At 43.5% G+C, this 25,807-nt stretch overlaps 1 protein-coding gene across 1 annotated transcript; it reads right to left on the bottom strand.

Annotated features, from left to right (window-relative positions):
* Positions 1–1,060: 1,060 nt before the first annotated feature.
* Positions 1,061–25,807, bottom strand: tbx4 (T-box transcription factor 4). The gene is made up of 9 exons (XM_044032931.1): positions 25,646–25,807; positions 21,852–21,997; positions 21,486–21,580; positions 14,140–14,259; positions 12,193–12,340; positions 3,392–3,544; positions 3,205–3,293; positions 2,817–3,052; positions 1,061–2,178 (listed from the first exon to the last, which is right to left on the bottom strand). Exons 2-9 carry the CDS (start codon positions 21,993–21,995, stop codon positions 1,526–1,528), a joined length of 1,638 nt encoding a protein of 545 aa, XP_043888866.1. The 5' UTR covers positions 21,996–21,997; positions 25,646–25,807; the 3' UTR covers positions 1,061–1,525.

Below are 25,807 nucleotides of genomic sequence, written 5' to 3'. Positions count from 1 at the left end.
GACTGAATTTTTGTGAAATGGACAGAGACATTAGTAACAATCAGATCAGACTTTCAGGTCACTTCCTTATCATAAACACAACCACTGTAATTTCATGCAACTCATTTCACATAAACTGTATCATCCATTCATCCGTACCTCTTGTTTTCTGAGGGTTCGGTGAGCTGAAGCTGTGGTGCTAGAAATACTCACCAAATATAATGTGTTCAGTCTGTGAAGCCACATGAGGCAAATTATGATTTATACATTTGGGCTATAATTATAAATTATGATGGATTGAACCCACCTGGAATAACTATATGGAAGTAGAATACTATACTACATTGTTGATATTTGCCATTTACGCATCAATCCCGTCACTCCACACACTGCAGCACTAAGCGTTGCATAATAGTGAGAGGGAAGTAATAATAATAATAATAATAATAATAATGATAATCTACACCCAGCGGGAATATAGACTCAGAGTCTGGCCTATAAGAAGTTAGGGCTTTTGAAATGCTAGTGTGGTGTAGTGTGGCAGCAAGCAGGCAGCTTAAGTGTGGTCAGTGCTCTGACAACTTAAGTAGGCTGCCATGATCAAAAGGGTGTGTGTGATATATGTTGTTCCTCAGGTTGACTGCTTGAACTAGAGCTTAAAAAAATACCTATTTATTTGAGTAAAATGTCCTGTAAACTATAATTCCTGGCTCTGTGGGGATTTTTCTTAATTGAACTACTGTTTGTGAATGTGGATGACATTTTCAGCCGCTGGTCATGAAGGCAGAAGCCACAAATACAGAAGGAAAGTGAGAAAGTGTTGAGAGAGGGCTGGTGTTTTCATTTCCGTTGACAACACGAAACATAAAGCACTCAGAGAGCACACACACCTCCGCCAAGGCCACTCACTTCCCCACAGTTTCAGTACACGTGAGCCATGTCCAGATTTCCACTGGGTCTACATCTCCAGAAGACTTCATCAAAATCAGTTCTTTACTTTTGAAGTTATTTTACTCACAAACAGACACAAACGCAGCGAAGATTTAACCTCCATGGCAGAGGTAATAACGTCAGCCTCATCCTCAGAACTCATTTTATTTCAGTAGAGCTCTACATGAAGCCATTAACCTTCACTGCTCTGTTGTCCTTGGAAGACTAGCCTGTAAATCAAAACATATAAAAGCCCTGTATAAAAAAAGAATAGCTCATTTTTTATGTTTGTTTTTAAAACATCTGAGAATAAGTTGTGTAAACAAGATTAATGCTCCCTTTGTCATAATTGAAGGACTGATCATACCTGTGCTTTGCATCTCAGTATGAAGAAACAACTTAACTGTATGTGATCACAGACTTATAGCACATAATGCTACATATCTATAAGTGGATGTCAGCCACTGCCTTGCACATATTACTGCAGTTGCTTGAGAGTTAATTCATAGCTGTGGCCACCATTGCTTATTGGCATCGACAGGCTGCAGTGGAGCAGAAACCTTGAATAATTTCAGACTTGTACGTTGGACAGAAATGGTTTTTCTAGTGGTCCATGTTAGCTCTCAGTCCAGTGAGTCCCTGCACTGCTCAGCCCCACTTGGTACTGGTAGGACGGATCGCGGATGGATATGGTACCTTGAGTAGGATAGGCTGAGAAATCTCTGTGAGGTCGGAGAGGTGAGCCTGGCTTCTTGTGGTACAGAGACGGATGGCCTGATCGCTCTCTGGAACCCGGAACAGCTGGAGAACAAGAAGAAGAGGAGGAGGAGGATGGAGGGATGATGGGCAGCTGCACTGAAGAGGAGTTGTAGACCCCCAAGTCAGCCTGCGGCCTCGACACCATGGACGGGGTGTGGTGTGGCACCATCGGTGTGACTGCGGCAGCGTTGGTGAAGTGAGCCGTGAAGGGCTGGTACGGAACGCCCTCCACGCTGTAGCGAGGGTAGGGCTGCATCGTAGCCCACATGTTGCAATTTACTGAAGGGGAGTTGGCCAAGTCGTCAGAGTCTCCTGCACCAGATCCAGACTCTGCGTCCATACTGCCGTACATACAAGCCTCTCGAGAGGCGATCGCCTCTGAGCAGTATGGACGGGACAGCAGGGACGATTCGTAAGAAGGTGTCGGACGAAAATAATGCTCCTCTGAACCCACGGATGGCGAGTCCAGATACGGCCGCTTACAGCCAAGCTCCAGGTGTCGGGCATTATCTGCAAATTATAAAATGAACTTCGTTGGTTTTATATAGAACAATTAATGGGAATTGCTCAATTGACCCATGGCTAAGCCCTCTCCTTACACACTGCACATTATGTTAGCTTTAAAACGGCAAGATTATGGATTAAAATGAAAAGATCTGGTTACAAAAAATCTGCAAATTTTCAGTTTCTCTTGAATATATACCTAAACATACTAAACATATATTACTATATATATAATATTAATGTATAACACCAAATGATGCTCAAACCTCAGATCCTGGAAGCTTTGTTCCTTTACTTTTCTGTTCTTTTCTCTTTCCTCCTCCAATTTATTGTTTTTTGTATATTATATATATATAAGTAAATAACATGCAGAATCAGAACCATAATTATAAAGGTTAAAAAAAAAAAATAAAGTTAAATCTAAATGACTTGCATTTACCCCACTGCACATTGGTTTACTGTATTTCCACGTGCAACTTCATATATCACCAGAAACCCACAGAAAAGTGATGATCACCAATGATGCTTGGATGGTGTCTATGGGTGACGGTGATACTTACTGTGATTGGTACAGCTGTTTTAAAGGGCGGGGCTTAGCTATAGCTCAATTCTGTAGGATTACTGAACAAAGACAAAGGAGATACCTCTGTGTTTGAAGCAGTGGTACAGAAGGCCGGGATCTCTGCTCTGAGTGAAGTGGTTTGCGATGGAATCCTGGGCGTCTGCGTTTGACATGGGAACCCCAGTATCGTACTGATACGACGACAGGACTTGAGGATGTCCCGTCAGAACTCCCGCTCCGAGTTTCCCCGCAAGGTGACTATGTGAGGAGATGAGCCTCTGACGAACCATGTTCTTTGAAATCACCGGGAACTCTTTCCTTCAGAGCGACAGAAACACCACAGAGTCAACAATTCGTCTCAACACAGTCTTTCAAGGAGACAAGGTGGATTCTTATATTGAGACATGAGATAACTTATTTGTACACAGTATTTCAAGTATTACAAAAGACTCAGTTTCATGTAAACATACCCTTGTAGTCTTGAAACGCGCAGATCTCCCTCTTCACTGCCACGGAATCCCTTGGCAAATGGATTGTTTTCTATTTTCAGCTGTGTTATCTATGAACATTAAATTAAATGATTGAAGTACTTGTTGAATTTAAAAAACAAAACAACTCTTATATTTAGATTGATCAGTGCATTAGTAGACGTCATACCTTGTGGTTTTGATAAGAGGTTACAGAGATGAAGGCTGTCTCATGAAAGACATGAGTGCAGTAGGCCGTGTTCTTGGATCCAAAGGCGTTGTTCTCATCGGCTTTGACTATGTGTAGTCGGGGCTGGTACTTGTGCATCGAGTTCAGGATGATCTATGGAAGACACGTTTCATTTTAAAGTTGTTGTATAGCAACAGTTGTCAGGGTACAACAGACATATTAATTATAGTTTGACAGTTCCTCATGACCTACTTTCTGGCTTGAAGAGAGACCCTAATAGATGTACCAGAACTAATCAATAAAAAAATTACACAATAAAATCCAGAAAACATTAAAAATATTTAAAATTCATAATAAATATAAGTCAAAAAGAATTTGTATAGAGTGTTTGTCCACCCCATTGCTTATTTCTCATTGTTAATTGGAGAAGCCGAAAGCGAAGAAATAAATTGGCTGAAGTACTTTAATAAATGAAATCTATTATTTGAATATGAACACTTGTCACTTAATTGATAATAAATCTGTGTGGCAGTGGGGCTTGGTTAGAGCGACGGCTGCTGGAGGAAAGGAAGGAGTGGCTCAGCCGGTGATCAGACAGCTGGACAGAATCAGGTAATTAGTCAGCTATATAAGCATGTTTGTAACCTGGTTCTGGTCTCTTGCAGTAGGCTGGGTCCGCACACGGACACACAGAGAGAGAGAGAGAGAGAGACTGAGAGACACAGAGAGTCAGACCAGCGCAGCGCAGGAGAGCGCTGACACACCAGCCACAGCTGACTGCTTATGTTTTGTTTGATTGATTATTTTCAGTTACAATAAACCAATATATTTGCTCCCTCAACGCCGCCTCCTCGTCCTTCCCGAACCCCAGTGAGTGGGAAAGGCTCACAGTGGCACCTGAACAGGGACACATGGAAGGACAATCTCCGCTGTCGCTGGCCCTTCAGCACCTCGCTGCGATGCAGGAGAGCACCACCACGCTGCAGCAGCAGCAGTCCCAGCTCCTCGCGGACATGGCGGCGTCACAGCGGGACGATCGTGCTCTCCTGCGGGAGCTGCTGCAACGCCCGGCTGCCCACGGCGCCGACCCGGAGCCCGGTCGAGGACGGTCTCCGCCCGTCGCCCTGCAGCGGATGACCGCGGAAGATGACCCGGAGGCATACCTGGACATCTTCGAGGGCACGGCGGAGGCGTGTGGGTGGCCGGAGGAGGAGAGAGCGCTTCGGCTTCTTCCCCTGCTCACTGGCGTGGCGCAGCTGGCCGCGCACAGCCTGCCGGCGGCGGCGCGCCACGACTACACACAGCTGAGGAGAGTCATCCTGGACCGGCTGGGCAGTACGTCGGAGGGACACCGGCGGCGGTTCAGGGGGCTCTCCTTTGAAGAAGCCGGGCGCCCCTTTGCATACGCGCAGCAGCTCCTGGACGCAGCGAGGCGCTGGCTCCAGCCGGGGACCCACTCCGCTGAGGACGTCGTTGGACAGGTGGCGCTGGAGCAGTTCATCGCTGGGTTACCATCGTCCACAGCCAATTGGGTCCAGTGCCACCGCCCGGCCAACATCGAGGCAGCGATCGTCCTCGCGGAGGACCATCTCTCTCTTCCCCGGCGGAGCATGAGGGAGGAGACCAGGCCAGCGACGATCCCTGCCAGCCGTCCCACTCCAGCCCCGAGGAGGAGGTTCCCAGCGGCATCGGCTCCTACACCACACCCACGCACACACACACACACACACACACAGCCGGAGCATGCATCGCTCCGGTTGTCTAATTACCCTCTGCCGTCTTTCCCTCAGGGCCCAGCCTACGTGTCTGATCACCTGGCACCCCGGGGGGCTCCTCAGACGCCAGGGCAGGTGTGCTGGCGGTGTGGGCAGCCCGGCCACATCAGAGCGGAGTGCCCGCTCATGGAAGTGGGGCAAGTGGTTCGGGTTGCCGGGCCGCCGGCCCCCTCCCCCGGTTCGGAAGGGACGTACCGTATACCGGTATGTATACAAGGGGGTACACATCAAGCTCTGCTGGATTCTGGTTGTGAACAGACCATGATCCATCAGCGCTTGGTTCGACCGGGGGCATTGTTAGAGGCATCGTGGGTGAGGGTGAGGTGTGTGCATGGGGATATTCACGATTATCCGGTGGTGGCCCTGGAAATTTGTTTTAAAGGAAAAAAACATAGAGTAAAGGCTGGAGTTAGTACTCGCCTCACGCACCCTCTAATTTTGGGAACAAACTGGCCGGGGTTTACGAGCTTAGCAGGGGAAACCATGAGGGTGCGGTCACGTAAGTCAGGGAAATGTGAGTTATGTGCTGTCCTTAGTGGTGAGGCGGAGGTGCCGCATCCCGACGCTGCTGGGGGGGGGGCACAGATGGCGCCCATGGAAGATTTTCCCCTAGCACAGTCTCGGGATGAGACCCTCCGCCACGCCTTTGACCAAGTGATGAAAATTGATGGTTGTCCGGTTCACCCTAACACAGCACTCTCTCACCCCTACTTTGTTGTGGTTAAAGACCGTTTATACAGAGTGAGTCGTGACGCTCGAACAGGGGAAGAGCTCTCCCAGTTGTTAGTCCCAAAAAGCCGCCGAGAAACGATTTTCCAGGCGGCTCACCACAACCCCATGGCGGGTCACCTCGGATATGATAAGACACTGAACCGGATCATGGCCCGATTTTACTGGCCGGGCATTCGGGCGGATGTAAGTCGGTGGTGTGCATCCTGCCGCGAATGTCAATTAGTCAACCCTCCGGCCACCCCAAAAGCGCCCTTGCGCCCATTACCATTAATGGAGGTCCCTTTTGATAGGCTTGCCATGGACCTCATCGGGCCATTAGACCGGAGCGCACGGGGATATCGCTTTGTGTTAGTTCTAGTGGACTATGCAACACGATATCCCGAGGCAGTACCCTTGCGCAACATCTCAGCGAAGAGTGTTGCACAGGCACTGTTTCAGGTCATCTCCCGAGTTGGGATCCCGAAAGAGATCCTGACTGACCAGGGCACATCGTTTATGTCACGTACACTACGCGAGCTATACGAATTACTGGGCGTCCGCTCAATCCGGACTAGTGTGTACCATCCCCAGACCGATGGCCTGGTGGAGCGGTTTAACAAAACGCTAAAGAACATGATTCGTAAGTTCGTACACGAGGATAGTCGTAATTGGGATAAATGGTTGGACCCTCTGTTGTTTGCAGTGCGGGAGGTGCCCCAGGCCTCCACGGGTTTTTCGCCCTTTGAACTCCTGTTTGGCAGGAAACCTCGGGGTGTCTTGGACCTGGTTAAGGAAAACTGGGAGGCGGGTCCAAGCACCAGTAAAAATGAGGTACAGCACGTACTGGACCTGCGAGCAAAACTCCATTCACTGGGTCAGTTATCACGGCAGAATTTGCTCCAGGCCCAGGAACGTCAACAGCGGCTGTACAACAGAGGGGCTAAACTTAGACAGTTTTCACCGGGAGATAAAGTGCTTCTATTGCTGCCATCGTCTAGCTCCAAATTACTCGCCAAGTGGCAAGGGCCCTTTGTGGTCACACGACGAGTGGGGGATGTTGACTATGAGGTTGTGCGTTCTGACAGGGGTGGAGCAACACAGATTTACCACCTTAACCTCCTCAAAGCCTGGAGGGAGGTGGCGTCTGTATCTCTGGCCACCACGGTGATTGAGAGAGATGAGCTGGGACCGGAGGTGAATAAATTAAACAGGTCGGCGCCGGTCCCCGTTGACGATCATCTCTCGCCGGGCCAGAGAGCAGACGTGGCCTCGTTGCAGCGGCAGTTTGCCGACGTGTTCTCTCCCCTGCCGGGACGCACAAACCTCATACACCACCACATAGAAACTTCCCCGGGGGTGACAGTGCGTTCACGACCCTATCGCCTGCCGGAACATAAGAGGAAAACTGTTCAGGCAGAACTTCAGGCTATGTTAGAGATGGGAGTAATAGAAGAGTCCAACAGTGACTGGTGTTGCCCCATTGTTCTTGTTCGCAAGTCTGATGGGTCAATACGGTTCTGTGTGGACTACCGTAGAGTCAACGAGGTGTCCAAATTCGATGCCTATCCAATGCCCCGGGTCGACGAACTCCTGGATCGGCTGGGCACGGCTCGCTTTTTTACGACACTGGATTTGACCAAGGGCTACTGGCAGATTCCCTTGTCGCTAGAGTCCAGGGAAAAAACGGCCTTCTCCACTCCGTATGGTTTGTACCAATTTGTAACGCTTCCATTTGGGTTGTTCGGGGCCCCAGCCACGTTCCAGCGCCTCATGGACCGGGTGCTGCGGCCTCACTCTGCATATGCTGCGGCCTACTTGGATGATGTCATCATTCATAGTGAGACCTGGGAGCAGCATATGCAGCAGGTGGGAGCAGTGCTGGAGTCCCTGAGGAGGGCGGGGCTCACGGCCAATCCAGGGAAGTGTGCAGTTGGACGGAGGGAGGTACGGTATTTGGGGTACCACTTGGGGGGAGGGCAGGTGCGGCCACAGATACAAAAGACCGCAGCGGTGGCAGCCTGCCCAAGACCCAAGACCAAAAAAGAGGTTAGGAGGTTTCTGGGGCTGGCCGGTTACTATAGGAGGTTCATCCCGGCCTTCTCGGAGCTGACCAGCCCCCTAACCGACCTGACCCGAAAAGGTGCCTCAGATCCGGTCCAGTGGACGGAGCCGTGTCAGCTGGCGTTTGAGAGGGTTAAGCAAGCCCTCTGTGGGGAGCCACTTTTATACACACCTAACTTTTCTCTCCCTTTCATCCTGCAGACCGACGCCTCGAACAGCGGGCTGGGGGCCGTTTTGGCCCAGGAGGTGGAGGGCGTCGACCGCCCCGTACTGTACATTAGCCGAAAGCTAGCTCAGCGGGAGGTGAGCTACAGTACGGTGGAGAAAGAGTGCCTCGCCATACGGTGGGCGGTCGGTGCCCTCCGCTACTATCTCCTGGGGCGCCCATTCACCCTCTGGTCGGACCATGCCCCGCTCCAATGGCTCCACCGCATGAAAGATGCCAACGCGCGGATCACTCGCTGGTATCTGGCTTTACAGCCTTTCCGGTTCAAGGTGATCCATAGGCCGGGGCACCGCATGGCCGTGGCTGACTTTCTCTCCCGCTCTGCGGAGGGGGGGGGGAGTGGGCTAGCGGCCGGCGGGGTCCCGGCCTAAGTCGGGCGGTGGGGGTATGTGGCAGTGGGGCTTGGTTAGAGCGACGGCTGCTGGAGGAAAGGAAGGAGTGGCTCAGCCGGTGATCAGACAGCTGGACAGAATCAGGTAATTAGTCAGCTATATAAGCATGTTTGTAACCTGGTTCTGGTCTCTTGCAGTAGGCTGGGTCCGCACACGGACACACAGAGAGAGAGAGAGAGAGAGACTGAGAGACACAGAGAGTCAGACCAGCGCAGCGCAGGAGAGCGCTGACACACCAGCCACAGCTGACTGCTTATGTTTTGTTTGATTGATTATTTTCAGTTACAATAAACCAATATATTTGCTCCCTCAACGCCGCCTCCTCGTCCTTCCCGAACCCCAGTGAGTGGGAAAGGCTCACAATCTGGTATTGCCTTCATTGTCGTTTCATCCTCACTTACTGTAGCAATGCCTATTTAATTCATATTTTAAATTTCCAGAGCAGACCATCAAACCTGATACTAAAACCATGAATGACTTTATTTTTGTGTGTTTTGTGTAACACTTTGGGTAACATGCTTATACAGCATCTTAAAAATGCACTGTTGTTCATATCAGCACGCTGGTTCTCTGCACGTCTCATCTCCATCACACCTGATGGGGACTCTGAGTGTTTGTGCATCAGTGTAGCAGGCAGCATGTGTTTGGGTTGTTCGGGTGGCTGCAGGTCGACTCACCACCACCGCTCACCACAGACGAGTGCTGTGCCCAGTGAAGCGTTAGCAACAATAGTGGGGTCATCACTAGTCCAGCTCTGTCAGGGCTGATGAATGTCAAGCTCTGCACCTCGGCTCCCCTCCTCTCTCAGACACTCTCATGAGGAGCCTGCTCCTCCTTCAGGAGGCTCTCCACGAGAGGCAAAGGTTGAGGAGGGCGCAGCGAGCAATAAGCTCGGGTTGAACGCTGAACGGCGGCGCGCTCACATGCTTCTGTTGCTGAGGCAGGCTGGAGACAGCGATAAACTATTGGTCGGTTCACCAGAGTCTCTCTGTTGACCTTTGTCTGCTCTGCTGTCTGATACTGGAGACTCTTGGATCAGTGTCTGAAGGCAGCCATCATGGAAGCCTTCCTTAAAGAAAATGCTCTTTTATCTCCCTTGATGTAAAATCATTTACTTGTGCTAGAGAGGACAATAAGAATTATTTATTAGCACTGACTGTTCATAACAACACAAGCCTGATCGCCAGACAATAACGTCAACATTGGCTCGTTTGAAGCCGCTTTTTTTCTCTGCTTCATGGTTTATTTTAGGGAATAATTGCTGTTACTGAAAATAAGATACTGCTGCAGGATGAAGCACTAAACTTGTGATCACAGGAGATAAAATGAAGTACAGCTAAAAGTCTGAAGTGCAGGTGACTACCAGCTGTAAACAGCATTTAGTTTTACTGCTGATGCTGGCAGCGTTCACTGTCAAGACAGGATGGTGGTTTATGTGGGTTTGGCACAATATTGAGAAGAAACAATCATTACTGCTAGATAAATTCATCAGATAGAAGTAGACTGATTCATCAGTTCACACAATTTAAAGGTACAGTGATAATATTTAGCAGCAATTATTGGTAAAGCTGAATGTCCCTCACCTCGCCTTTCCCTTCTCTACCTTCTCTACTAAGTATGTTGGAGAACCTTTGTAGCATCAACACTCTGAGGGGGTTTAGTTATGTGAATTATTGTAAGAAAAAAACCATGCAGGTGCTGATGTAAATATAAAAGACTCATTCTGGGGTTAGGGAAAAACACTGACTCATACAATCAGTTTTGTTTAATCTTCAATTTCTGACAATTAACTATTTCACCTAAATTTTACACACGGGGCATTTAATTATCTGCATTGGTCAATTAAGTCACTTTCTTCCAAATATGTGATGACCTGTTTCATGTTTTTTTATTTTTTTTATCCAAAATATATAAGTGCAGTGCAGACAAACAATATCAAGATAGGCCGTAATAAATCCATCCATCCATTATCTACCGCTTTATCTTCCACCGGAGGGTCGTGGGGGGTGCTGTGCCAATCTCAGCTGACATGAGGCGATAGGCGGGGTATACCCTGGACAGTTCTTGTTCAATAAATGTTTATAATAATAATTATTACAATAAGAATAATACATTTTATTTGTTAGACTTTCTTATTTATTTATTTATTTATTTATTTATTCATAAGTGCCATATTTTTTTTAATTTAACTATATTTTAGATGTAGAAATCCAAACAAAACATTTGTTCATCCAAATTTCATCCAAATTCATCCTATTTCTTAAATCTTTTCATCCAAAACAAAACAAAAAAAAACATTTTGGTTGCCTGCTAAATTAAAAACTACCCTGGAAAAGTACGTAGACCACAGAACATTTGTTCTACATTGCACTCAGTGAACTCTGTAGACCACAGATTCACATCATCTCCTGATGACACAGAATTCTATTTTAAAAGTGAATAATAGCAGAAATTCCAAACAACTCGTCAGTATGAGCTCAGAAGGAGGAGCTGCAATGAGTCTGTAATGAGCATAAGTAGTAGTGAATGGAGGTTTCCTTCAGTCTCCTTCGAGAGCCTCTGACCTTCCACACACCTCCTGGTCTGGGCGTCATCTGGGCTCCGCTCGGCCTCTATAGTTGCTGTGTCCTCATTACTCGCCCTTATCACTGACCAGGCACTCAACTCAACCTGACAGCCGGCCCCGCCACAGATCTGAGAGGTTATGAACCTAATGAGCGCGCCCATTGATGGGATGGTTTCAGACAAGTTATCCCTGAGTCTCCGTGGGGAGCGCTGCCACAGTCACACTCTTCACCTCCCTCTGCCTCTGCTGTCTGTCCCTCCATCCTCTACTGTGCACTCCATGTCTTTCTCCCATTCTTCTATTTGGAATCTGACCATAAAAATATAGCTTTGTGATTATTTATGTCTCAAATAAGCTGTTTATTTTACAGATACTTAAAATATTTTAGATGACAGTTAAATTTTTGAGATTGTAAACAGTTTGATTGGTTGTTCATGAAATAGTGATGGTCTGTCTTTATTTTGAGCTTTTCTAGTCTTGATGACCACAATTTAAAGCTGCTTTACATTCTTGTTCATTCACCCATTCATCACCCATTCGTACGGCACATTTTTTATCACACTGCCAGGCAGAAGCAACATGGGGGTTAAGGGTCATGCAAGGACACGTTGCCGTGTTGACTAGCTGAGCTGGGAATCGTACCCACAACCTTCCAGTCAAAAGATAACTCACTCTCCCACTGATCCACCCTCTTCCAGGCAAGATATAATACCCGTATCACTATTTCCTTTCATCAGATATCAATTGTTGAGCTTCACTTTCGTAAGTGACAGATGACACATGTCAGCTGGAGAGCGCCACTGATTTATTGCATGTGTATATATATATATATATATATGTATATGTATATATATATATATATATATATATATATATATATATATATATATATATATATACATATATATATATATATATATATATATATATATATATATATATATATGTTATAGATCAATAACACAAAAAAAACCTGCGTACTGTACCTGCTGCTGAGTTGAATGCAAACATACTGCAAACGTACTGTAATGGACGAGAACGACGGGATCGTGTAGAGATCAGACACTCACATGTCCAAAAGGGTCCAGGTGGTTGTTTGTAAGCTTGAGTTTCTGAAATGACACCAGCTGCCTCATCCAGTGAGCTCCTGTGGCAGGCGAGTCTGGGTGAACGTAGAGTCTCCCCGGCATCGCTGGTTCTGCCTTTCCAGCCACCATCCTGACAACAAACAAGAGATTCATTCAATTAAAGATGGAAGAACAAAATAACATTTGTATTTTTCTTCACAATTCACAATAATGATGATGTTGAAGGGAGAGCCCATAAAGTAAAAGTATAAAACCACTTTATTAACACATGATCTTTAATGTGAAATGTAAGGGCTTTAAGAAGTCAGTGGTTCCTCATGTCAGTCTCTTTTACCATACCTTTGTTGATGATGGGATTACAAAGACACTCAGCCTCTGCTAAAACATCATGACTAGTGTTGCTGAGGAACAGCAGAGCACAGCGACTGCAGGCCGCGTCACAAGATCAAAAACCAGAAATCTTTTACAATTAAGGTCAAATGTGTTCTGGTTTCTTTGTTTCCTTTGCAAGAGGGAATGGGAAACTTGATTCCTTTGATGATTTTCTCATGTTTTTATATGTGTTTGATATCTTAATATGTGGATGCTCCAGTTCATGATTTGTTTACTTAGCCTCTTTTCTGTTGAACGTGATCCGTCATGTGACTTGGACTGTCTGCACACTCGTCATGTCTCTGCCATTCGGATCACATGACCACTAGCTATTAAACAGTCCAGGAATGGCGGTTTTGTGCTCGCCCTGATGAAGCCTGAACGGCTCAAACGTGTTTTTACTGTTCATGAACTATCACAGCCGTTGTGGTGTGTCAGGTGTGTGTTTGTTTACAGACCTATTCAGAGGAAAAATCTCTGATTTTACTGCTGTCTCCACCAATAAGTGACTATTTTTAAAATCTTGTATTCAAGTGACAAATGTATCAGCTAAAGCAGCAATAGACCAGTAAATCATGTGTTGTTGCCAGCAAGAAACTCAGATTTTCTCTATGGACTCCCTTCAATTTCCTGTCAGAATATAAAATAATGGGATTAAGTAGGAAAATAATCCTCGCAGAGAGTTGTGCAAATGTTCAGAACACACTTCTTTTCTTTTCTCTTTTTTTGTTAATTTTAATTTATCCAGTAAATATCCATTGAGATTAATAATCTATTTTTCAAGAATGTCCTAACCAAAAGAAGCAAAAGCACATTTTTGCTTGGATACAAAACAAGCAATTAAAACATGGAGTATTAGGGCCAAACTAGAAAGAAAATTACATTTAAAATTTCGAGAACAAAGTCTCACAATATTATGAAAATAAAGTCGCAATATTACGAGAATAAAGTCGTAATATTTAAAAAGTCGTAATAGTATGAGAAAAAGTTGTTATGTTATCAATAAACCAACGGAAGCAACGCAGAGTTGTGACTTTATTCTTGAAAAATGTTATATTTTTTTCTTTGTTGCGCTAAAACAATTTTAGCATTACGTTGTTAACATTTTTAAATAATAAAACATTAAAATATAAAAAGAGTAAAACAACACTCTTGCACAGCTACATGTTGCAGGTGCAAAACTCAACAATTTCCCTCTGAAACCAGACGAGGGAATCAAACGGACCTGCAAGACCATGGACCGAAGTCTTCCTGACCCCTGAGTCCTCACTGTCAGCACTTTCAATCTGAGCCAGCTGCTGTGTGCTATGTTTCATGTGTGAAATGTTGGTCTGACATTTGACACGTGACAACGTTTACTTGCTGACTAGAACTGGTAAAGAAACGATGACATGGTTTAATATTAGTCACAAGCAACTGTCGTATCAGTCCAAGTAAGGCTGTTTTATTCAAAGACCTTTATAGAGTCTTGATCTAAACCTCATTGATTGTTAGTAGTATTCTTATTTATTTTTATCAGTGGCAGTGAGGAAACCCTCGGCCACTTTACATACTTACCATTTGTTGTCACAGAACTTGTAGCGGTGGTCGTCAGCGGGGACGATGTCACTGAGTAGGATGTACTTGGTTTTGGGGTTCATCCCAGTCACTTTAACCTTGTAGCTTGGAAACATCCTCCTGTTAAAAGGATTAAAGTTGTTAGAAATGCTTGTATTTGTTGTAGGAACTGATCCGAGTTATACAAACGGGTAGTCTGGCCTTAATCAGTGAGCTTTACATTTATTAGACTTATATACAGTCTGGTAAAAAAGTCCTCGCTCCCAAACAGAAGCCAGGCTTGATGTAAATGGGATTTTTTTCAGAGGTGAGCAAGGTTTTTTTTTTCCAGGGGCCACAGTGACATAGATGAAGCAGGTGAAGGGCCACAAATGAAAGGTTTCAGAGAAATAATAATCATTGAAAAGATCTTTTACATTTAAAATGTAAAAAAAAAGATGGAATTAAGTGTAATCTGTTACAAACACAACAATGAACCATATGAAAACCATTCGGAACAAAACACCCACCCAACTGAAAGAAACAGAAAAGAATAATCAAAAATCTCCACTGGGCAGCCATGTATGCAGCAACTTCAAACATAACATACAATTCCTTTCCTGTGACTTTTCAAAATAAAGGTCTGGCTGCTGTGTTTGACTTGTTAAATGCTTTTAAACGTGAAAGTGAGTATTGTCTCACATGTCTCGCTATATCAGACTTAAACACACTCTTGTTTAAAAACACAACATTCTGAGGCAACTTTTCTGTTTTGAGGTGCTCATCTTAGCTCCGCCTCCGTCATCATAACTGCCAAAATCATGTCTGTCAGTCGAGCTGTCAACTTGAGCTAACCCATGCCGCCGTCACGGGGCTGGATGAAGACCTGTTTGCAGGCTGGATCTGGTCTATAGGGGCCACATGTTGCCCATGTGTGTTCTCCATGATGGACGTGAGGTCAGTTTCATTTGTGCTGTGTGTGAGTGTGTGTGTGTCACGTAGCATCATCACAGTCAGTGTTGGTGAAGATCAGATTATCTCATTGACTGCGGTGAGATAATTGACTGCAAGATGATGGGACTGGGGGACGAGCAGAGTCTGACGCTGTCCTTTAACTGCACATTGATTTAATGACAATGACTTGTTGTGTTGCATGTTCCACAGTTGGACCACAGTTACCAAAGCTCTTCTTCTTGGTGTCCCTAATGTCCCTGGGACAAGACTAAAATCCTCTTATACTTATGAGGCCGAGACAACCAAAAATATAATATTTAACTCTCTTTTAAATGCCCTGAGACATAGCACAGAGTATGCTAATACAGCAGTAAAGGCAATAAAAACACACAGAGGAGCTACTTTTCCTGACTTCAGCTGGGAGACCAAAAACAGTTTCATCCCATCTGCACTAAAGCAAATTTCACAACGGCCTCTGCGCCTCCTATTAAAGCCCTAAGTGGTTTTTAATGGCAGCTGAGACTGGACAACAGTTTAGACATCGGGCTCTGCAGTTTATGTGTGTGTGCTGCCCGGTGCAGTTTGTTAAATCACTGGTGCACACACTTGATTCCGAGGGAGCCATGGCATCAAAACACCTACAGCCATACTCGCTGTTGTGTGTCAGCGCCAGTCTTCAAAAAGGCTCACGGTGCTAACACCATCCGATCATGTTACAGTAAATACTCTCTCACATAAGGTAGAGAGAGAGGCTAGGGATTGAGGGCAGGTAATTTAAATCTCTCGCTCAGGCTTCAAATCCAATCATTAGGAGAGATCAGTCCTGGTATCATGCTCACTGAGAGATGGGTTAATCCTCGAGGAACATTTGAAACAGACCTCTGCTCATCTCTGGCTCCTCTCACGCCGCACACACACACACACACACAGAGCAGATGGAAGCCTGTGTCAACACATGTGGCCTTCTGAGTTGTATAAAGTGACTGTAACTGGCCAGTGAAGGGCTCTGCTGCTGCACGGCGCAAACTGAAGCGCTGCAATCTCAGACACGTATGGATGTTGATGAGTCACAACGGGCCTCAGTTCTGTAGATAATATACAAACTTAGCTCGGTCCAACAATAACAAACGTTCTGAGGATCTCCGTGTGCTTCAAACACAGTTTGGCCAACGGCCGTGACGAATGCTGCCTTTAGAGACACTCGACAAAGAAGCCGACTCATGCACAGAGAACGACGGCTGCTAGAGAACTGGACCATATAAGACTGTATTGCACTTTGCAATAAGTTGATCATGGTGAATTCTATTACTGCCATAATCATGAAGTGTTATAAAAAAAAAATATATATATATATATATTTAATACAGTCCTAGTGATTTATTTTGTAGCCACAAGAGTCTGCACCTTTTTAGTTATTCCAGGACCCCATGAATATTTGGTTCTGACAAATGAATATAATATGTTTTAGAGACACTTGGTGGAAAATATGTACTTATTTTAATTAAATGTCCCAAACATCAGCTCGGAATAATTTCCAAAAAGGGCTGAATCTTAAAGAGCTTTGAATAACTACATGTTTTAAAGTGCTGGACATGTAATGTTGTATATTTTAATCCTTCAGGATAATATTTTATCCTTCAATATGATGATCTTCTTTACTGTTATTTGTTGTTATGTCTGTCTGTTGAACATGCCGGTGCCTGTCCTGGGCAGGAACTTCTTGTAAGAGATACTTTTAATCTCAGTGAGGCTTAAATAAAGATTAGAACACACACACACACACGTATTTACATGTGTGTGTACGTTAACTTTATGGGGACTTGTCTTCTTGTTGGGGACCAAAATCAAGTCCCCATAATGTAAATGACTACATTTTAAGGTAAGGTAAGACATTTATTAAAAATTAGGCTGAGGTCAAGGTTAGGTTAAGATTAAGGTCAGGGTCGGGTTTAGGGCACTAGTAATTATGGTTAAGGTTAAAGTAAGTCTACAGGAAATTAATGTGGATCAATGCAATGTCTCCTGAAGTCATGCAAACCAGTGTGTGTGTGTGTGTGTGTGTGTGTGACCTTGTAAGGACCAGTAGTCCTCATGGAGACCAAAACCTGGTCCTTATGAGCAAGATTACCATTTCTGAGGAACTGGTTAAGTTCGGGGCTAAGATTTGAATTGTGGTTAAGTTAAGGTTATAGTTAGGTATAGTGACGGTTAGAAGTCAGTGCAGTGTCCTAACAGGAATAGGTGCACAGACCTGTGTGTGTGTGTGTGTGTGTGTGTGTGTGTGTGTGTGTGTGTGGGTGTGTGACCTTGTAAGGACCAGTAGTCCTCATGGAGACTAAAACCTGGTCCTTATGAGCCAGATTACTATTTCTGAGGAACTGGTTAAGTTCGGGGCTAAGATTTGAATTGTGGTTAAGTTAAGGTTATAGTTAGGTATAGTGAAGGTTAGAAGTCAGTGCAGTGTCCTAACAGGAATAGCTGCACAGACCTGTGTGTGTGTGTGTGTGCGTGTGTGTGGGTGTGTGACCTTGTAAGGACCAGTAGTCCTCATGGAGATTAAAACCTGGTCCTAATGAGCCAGATTACTATTTCTGAGGAGCTGGTTAAGTTCGGGGCTAAGATTTGAATTGTGGTTAAGTTAAGGTTATAGTTAGGTATAGTGAAGGTTAGAAGTCAGTGCAGTGTCCTAACAGGAATAGCTGCACAGACCTGTGTGTGTGTGTGTGCCAGCTGTTTCTCTTAACATTCCCACATGTTCTGTCCCTTCAGTGATCCATTTCCTCTCTGGGAATCTCCAGTACCACAGTGAGATCAAACAGAGCGCTGGGGGATGATGAAGCGCTACAACCGAGCAGAGTCAGCCTATTGTGGGCGCCAAGTTTCTCTTATCAAGCGGCCGCCGCTCTCTTGACGGGCTGTGTACAATGAGGCAGAGTGAGGGAAGAGCTTCACTGGGTGCTTAGATAAAGGGAGGATTACGCCTGGACAATGACACTCACAATAACAAGCCTTCTGGGCTCAGCGAGGTGCTGCATGGGAGTGGACTGAGCCGGTTTCTGCTCAGAGTGTTGGGAAAATATGAGACGCTGTGGTTGACAGCGTGGTTGTTCTCTGTCTATATCACCTCTGACACCACATCTGCTCTGCTGACCCTCCTCACATGTCACAGCAGTTACCGCTTTCATCACGTCTGCTCGTCTAATCCATATTCATGTATGTGTGTCCGCCTTTGTGTTAGTGCTGTCCAAAAATGACGCGACTAAGTTTAAATATTCAATGTGTTCATGCAGTTAATACTTCTGTGGCAGCTGACCACAGACTTTATATAAAAGTGGATGTAGTCTTTCAGTCACCTACAAATGTGAACCAAATGATACCAGCTGTCAATCACACTGGTCTCCACTCACTTTGTCCTCGATTTTCCTCTACATGGGAACAATAATTTAAGATTTGAAGATCTGAAAATATTTACTGATATTATGAATCAAGTCAAATGTGGATTAATTTTCCCATAGACTTCCTTCCAGTTTCTTTTTGCCACCAGTAATATCGCTCCCCTGGTGGCTATTCAAGAAATCATTACTTCAATTCATACAACATCATTTCAACCGAGGACTTGACGTTTTTCTGATGCCCAATCAGCTGACCGTTGTGGGTGGAGTCAGTCTAGCTCCACCCTGACCTTACATTACTATTTTGCTCAAAAATGGAACAGATGGGACTGTTCCTAATGGAAATGCAAATGGAAATGCAAAAAAATAGTATTGTACCAAAGTAAACCGTTTCACTGGATGGAAACATGACTTTACACTGACTGATGATGACGATGCTTAAGCAGCTTAACACAATTACTGGAGTTCCACAACTGTCACACTAATTGTGAGTACAAACAAAGAGTGACAGAGGTCCAGTGGGTAAGACTTAGTGACATCTAATGGTGAGACTGCAAAGTGCAACGAACGGAGGATCCCTCGACTCACCCCTCTTCTACCAGAGAGTGTCAGGCAACTGTGGCGGCCTTCTTGTACCAGAAATGGTGTAAACACTTTCACTATTCTCTCTCTCTCTCTGCCATTCATTCATTTGTCTTCTTTTCCTTGAATGTATTAGGTGTACAGTATGTGGGCAGAGTCCTTCTTTTCTGTTTGCGTAGCATAAAATGTTCAATCACAAAATACTCCAACTTCTCTGAAACAAATCCCACTTGCACAAACCTTAGGGCGGCACCACAGAACCACTGTGTGCAGCTCGAGCTGACAGCCACTTTATCATGTCATGTTTACAAATGACTCACATAACACTTAACATTTTGACATGGCTCCCTCTCACAGCCTTTCCCCCGCTCTTTTAACTCAGCCACCTGCAGATCCACTCGGCCTCTGAGGAGTCTGCCCGCTTCATTTTTTGTACTCTTTCCCACTGACGCTCGACTTTTCTCAGTAAAATGTTCCAATTTCACCCAAGGGTCAAATTGCCAGGTGTTAAACCACGTCCTCATTTTACTCTCAGGTGGTGCTGCGACTCGCCTTTGACAGGTTGCAAAAAAATGCTAAAGGTTCCAACATAAACTGAGAAAGTGGACAAATTGATGCGGTTTCTTGCTTTTGTATATAATCAAAACACGTTTTCTTGATTCTTCAGCGTCTTAAATGTGAATCTTTTCTGGTTTCTTTGCTCCATTTAACAAAGAAATCATTAAAAATGAATCATTTTAGTTTGTGGACATTTGAGAACATCATCATTTCCAGGTTTGGCAAACACTGATCAACATTTTCCTGACATTTTCTGGACCAAACGAGATAATAATCGAGAGATTAATCGATTATGAAAATAATCGTTAGTTGCAGCCCAATACACAACTATACTGCACACTTGATGACACTCATCAGATTTATGTGCAACTGTCTGAATAAGTGCACCATTAGGTGTGTAGTCCTTTTGCATAATAACAAGGTGAGCAGCTCCACACGCACTATTCATAACATCCATAAATAATCAGGTCTGGATGGATTTCACGTACAGTTTGTTTTGAAGCCGGCTTTGGTGACGTCCAGAGCGACTGTAGGTGAAAGCACACAGGACACAGGTTCCCAGCACAGCTGCACAGCTACACCACTGCCTTCAAAGGGCTTTAAGGATTGAGAGCCCACTTTATCAGCTGGACAAGGGAAAGCCCATCTCTCACAGTTATGCAGCATAAAAGAAAAAAAAAATGTGGTGACCTTCTAAATGTTCTGACTAGAAAAAAAAGAAAAAAGAATCCCATGAGGAAAGAGAGGCGGAGGTCGATTTGCGAGTGTACTCATTCTCTGGTTAATGTCTGAAGGCCTCACTATCTAATCCTCAGGTCGCATTAAATCCCAGCAGCCAGGCAGTCATTTGTGTTTTCAATTATATAGTCACTCCTGCAGGAACGCTGCGTCTCCTCCTGAGAGACAGACTTACAACTGCGATGTGTTACTAGTATACAGATGATGCTTCTTACTTAAATTCCTTGGTTACTTTTAGACATTTCTTAACTGCACAGCTATAAATCCTAAAAATGTCAATCACAAAAGAAATGGAATATATGTATATATGAGGTAGTAAGAATGATGTACTTTTCAAACAAACAAATAAAAGTACACGTGTTTGTGTAAATGTCTAAAGTTAACAGCTAATGTGGTTTAACATGACAGGTCACGTCGTTCTGTGGGGAAACGAAACAACAACGAGATTTCAGACATTCTGTTCAAAACTCTGATCTCATTCTCGTGTGTGTGTGTGTGTGTGTGTGTGAGGTGTGTAGCTCCTCACGTAACAGCTCACTGTGGCTGCTCCCGACTGCTCCGTCACTCCCTGACATATTTCAAACTGTCCGCCAAAATGGCCGCTGACTCATTTTTGGGGTTGGTATTCCCGATGAACGATTGCAGTGTACGTGCGAGGTCACTGACTAACATCACATTTTCTCCGACTTCTTCATCATAAAAGTCAGCTCGCGCTGCGTCGCGCTCGTACAGTGGAGCTGCTGCAGACACAGCCTCACTGAGCTGCTTCTGTCAGTCGACTCGGTCGATTCTAACATTTATTTAAATACAAATCTTTAGCATTAGCACCTGAAGTAGATGCTGTGAATTCTTCTTCCACCACTGATTATGAAGCAAAGTTACAACAATGGAATTAAGAGGTCAGACATGGCGCTACTTTAATGCACTTATTTTATGTTATTATGTTATAAAAAGTATTGTTTGGATGACAAATATGTAAAACGCAACATTTAAATTTAAATAAAGAATAAGGGGACAAATGTGTATACATATATACATATATATATATATATACATATATATAGCTACTGTATATGAGTTGAGTGGAGATTCTAAGACACGCGGTACAACTGAATAACGTGTGTTTTGTGCTGCTGTACCAACCTGCCTGCTTTAGTAATGATCATCTCTGTGCCGGCCTCGTGGAACTTCTTCCACAGCTCCCTCTCGTGAAGGACGACCTTGATGCTCTCGATCTTCTGCGAGAGAAACGGCAGAGAGCGGGAATCGATTTTGCCACAAAAACAAAAACTGTGTCAAGAGAGAGTTTCCTGTCAAAGATGCACAAATTACATAGAGCAGCTTTAAAAGCTTGAGCAAAATCAGTGACTTTTACACTTCTGTCTGAACCTCAGTCACAAACACGTACAAAAAGGCCATTGGTCTGCAGGGTGCACTTATAAGAAGCATCTGTCTCTCTCTCTGTGTGTGTGTGTGTGTGTGTTTTGGACATGAACTCTCCATGTTTACCTGCTCAGGCTCATTGGAGCTGGGAAGGGCGGAGGCTGAGGACGGGCCCAGTGGTGGCCGGTCTGGGAGGTGATCCGTCTCCACACTGGTCTGAACCCGGCTCATGCATTCATCCGTCACAGCTGAAGCCTTCTCTTGCAGCATCTCTGCAGGATTAGACACATACTCAGCTGTCAGAGGCATCAGCGAGCTGCTCTGACAGCACAGAGAAATGTCCGCCGTACATCAGAGACGTCATGTGACACTTCTCAGACAGAACACAGACTCAGGATCCAATACGAGCGCGAGAACTGTGGAAATGCACTGGTCAACTCGCTGCCATCACAGTCGACTCAGACTCTCAAACATACACATTCTACACCAGCCGTGTGCTGACATCACTAATGTTGCCTTGAGACATGATTAATATTTGCATACAGCACCTGCACTAATGACTATAATACTGATGTGCTGCACAATTATGATGTTTTCCTTTCTGTGAGAAATGTATTTACACTTAAAACCCTAAAATCTTTATTAATATTTCATACACCATAGGCCGAAGCAATACGGCTTAAAAGTTTATTATGGTGAAATAACTTTCCAAATGAAATTGTTTCCGATTGGTTTTTGCTTTAAAAGTATTTCAAAATAAACGGTCAAAACTAAACATTTCACACATCTGAGGTAAAAGGTTTAAAGCATGTGTTAAATCTCAGAGTGTGTTTGAGCAGTATATAAATATTATACTGTTTTTATTAGTGTAATAATAGAATTATCAATCCACCTTCACACATTATGTCAGCAGGGCTACACACACACACACACACACACACACACACACACACACACACACACACACACACACACACACAGGTTTGGCCCTAACCGAACTGCAATTCAAATTTTACCTCTAAACCAAACCAGTTCTCAGAAATTAGGTTCTACCGCATTAGGACCAGGTTTTGGTCTCTTTATGCCATATACACACACCTTAATTGTGTTAATTGTAGGGATGGAAGGATGGACAATTATATAGAATGAAATGTTAGATATTTGAATTATATTCAATGGCTTGTTGAAAATAGACAACAGTGTCACTTTTTTAAAATCTCACATTTCCATGAAAAAAAAGCAGAATTGTCACATGTGCAGGAGTAATAATGTGTTCATACAATCATCAGTGTTTGTTTTCATGCGTTCACATGCATTTATCCTTCACGTGGTGTGTGCTGACAGTTAACTGTTCAGCTGCAGAGGCAGATTTCTTTGCTGTCTCATCGTCCTCCTCTTCCTCACATATACTTCACACGCTGGTGTAGTGACATTAGATTAAGATGGAGCGAGAGATAAGGTGACTCCTGTTATTATTATTTGAGTCATTATTATTTTGTTTGTTTCATTTTCTACACACTCCATAATAAAGTAGAACAGTATTTCTGATTTTTTTTTCTCTGATTTTTCCAGACGTACCACAGTTTGAGAACCTTGGACTTTAGTATTATGTATGAATGTGTTTGTCATATTTGTATATGAACGTACAAATAATACAAACAAGTATGGCACTATAATAACAGTTTAAAATGCAAATGTATTATTGATAATAATAATAATAATAATAACTATTATTATTATTATTATTAATAACAATTAATAAACAATAATAATTAAAAATAATAATAATTAATAATAATAATAATAATAATAATAACAATAAATAAATTATTATTATTAAATAATTATTATTAAAAATAATAATAATTGTGTCTTATCCACAAGTCATAAACATGGACACACCGTGAAGCAACATCTCACTGATCAATGCATTATTTTCCATTAATTATAAACATATGATTTGATAAATGATATCTTTGATATATATATCACAAATTCCTGAGCGGATCTAAATAAAGCCAATAAAGATTTAAAACGGTCTTTAGGCTGATGACATGTTGTCACATCATGTTTCACTTTATCAGAGTGTTAAAGTGAAACCCTGATCTGAAGAAGAAATATTAAACGTGCATTAAAAACTAGACGTATTATTATTATTATTATTACCATTTTTTAAAAAAGGAGAATGGAGCAAAGGTGAAGAGAAAAATCAGGTGAAAGTCATGTAGTGCAAGACACACAGTGGAGGATTCACAGTATTTATCCTTGTCATCATGTTGACGGTTATACGTCCCCCTGTCTCTCACACCTATTCAAACACTGCACACTGTCTTTCACACTGTGTCTCATCCTCCTCCTGCTGCTGCACACACACACACTGACAGATTAACACAATTATTTGTGCTTGGTTTTGATTAAAAACTACCGTTTAAAACTTGAAAACTATATATTTTACTCTCTGATGATGCTGTTGCAGCTTCAGACTCACTTTAAGTTTGTGTCCCTCCCTTAAGGTCTTTTTAATAAATCTTAACGACCAATCTTAATCTCAGTCCAAAGAAACGAGGTAGAAAATGATTCAGTGTGTGTGTGAGTGAAACCTGTTGCTTTCTCTTCCCTGAAACAGTGAAACTGTGAAATGAGTGCATGGCGTTCATTCCCCGCGGTTTTGGACACACACCAAGGATGTGCATGGGCCTATAAACACAACAGAGTGGCCACTCTCTCGGCCACGAAAGAACAGAGGCGGCGTCCAGTGTAAACTGATGGAGACGTCTTTGAAAGCTAATAAAGATAAGATTCTTTTCTGGTTTTAACAGTGTGAACCCAGATCTTTCACTCGTCCTGTCTCTGAGTCACAGTCGTGTTTCTGTTCCTGTCACTGTGGAGTTTCATAGTGAAAGGACATTATAACGTGAACGTGTATAATATATAAAAACAAACACAATCCCAATTGTTTCTACTGTTTGTGCAGTAAGAAATCAGTTAAATGGAGGAAAAGCTGAAGGCCTGAACAGTAACACTCATGTTTATAAAAAAGCCCAATCATTAAGAAATAATGAATCATTAAGAAATAAAGAAAAAAAACATGTAGTGTTTAACGTGTAAGTGTTGAAGTGTAATTATTGAAATGAGATGTGAGGTTTGACACTGAGGCAGCTGTAGGTCACAAACTTTCAATCTGCCGCCATTTTGTGTCTGCAGCTGAGCTGCACGGAGGCCTGAGTTTGACAGCCTTTCATTCCTCCTCAGTGCAGCTTCACTGACCCTGACTGCAATACAGAACACACTTATTGTAAAATTGTGAACATGAAATACAGGCTGATGAATCTGAGGCCTCACATGTAATCCAAAAGAATTAAATTATTCAATGTATTTTTGAAGATTATTAAAATAATGGAGCAGGGAAGTGAAGAGGGGAAAGGAAAGTTCTTCATGCTTTAGAAAAAATGATGGCGAACATTAAAAAAGGGAACATCCTCCATTTTAAAATATATGTAAAAAGCTACACATGTACTGTATTTGTCAGTATATATATTTTTAAATAATCACACAATTACTTCATATTTGAATTTGCAAAACACACCATTTGTTTCCTACAATATCCACCTGCTTTAAAATGATAAATATTATTATTTCATAATAATAACAGGTAATGATGCCTCATTGCTGTAAATGTTTTCATATTGTAAAATAATTTAATACATCTAGTTTGCAAGTGTAAATTAAATAAATGAGAAATATTTGTTATTTGATTAAGAGAAAAAGTATTAGTCAGTAAAAATAAAAACAGCTGTGACTCCCTGTCTCATCAGTGTCACATCATCAGCAGCAGGAGCTCATTACTCTCTCACACACTTGGACACACAGCGCTGTTTACAAACAAACACATAATCAGCACCTCTCTCTCTCTACTGTACCTCAAACACTCAGTCATCTGCTTAAATCCATCCCTCCGTGTTCAGCCCGCAGTGAGCAGAGCAGCAGCGGGGCGCTTCACCTCCAGCGCCCGCTCCTTCCTTCCTTCATCCAGCGGCCTCTGCTCTGGAGGCTGGAGCTGTAGCGGCTGCTGTGTCGGCTCT

This window comes from Solea senegalensis, linkage group LG8 (genome assembly GCF_019176455.1).
Source record: "Solea senegalensis isolate Sse05_10M linkage group LG8, IFAPA_SoseM_1, whole genome shotgun sequence".
NCBI lineage: Eukaryota > Metazoa > Chordata > Actinopteri > Pleuronectiformes > Soleidae > Solea > Solea senegalensis.
This window is presented reverse-complemented; position numbering and strand designations above follow the sequence as displayed.

What these genes read in the sequence shown, in the direction of transcription:
- tbx4 (XM_044032931.1), bottom strand. Translation starts at nt 21,995, where the DNA reads ATGCTGCAAGAGAAGGCTTCAGCTGTGACGGATGAATGCATGAGCCGG. An exon ending in ACCTGGACCCTTTTGGACAT is followed by an intron (nt 3,545 to 12,192) that starts GTGAGTGTCTGA and finishes TGTCTTCCATAG; the next exon opens with ATCATCCTGAACTCGATGCA. An exon ending in CGCGTTTCAAGACTACAAGG is followed by an intron (nt 3,053 to 3,204) that starts GTATGTTTACAT and finishes GTCGCTCTGAAG; the next exon opens with GAAAGAGTTCCCGGTGATTT.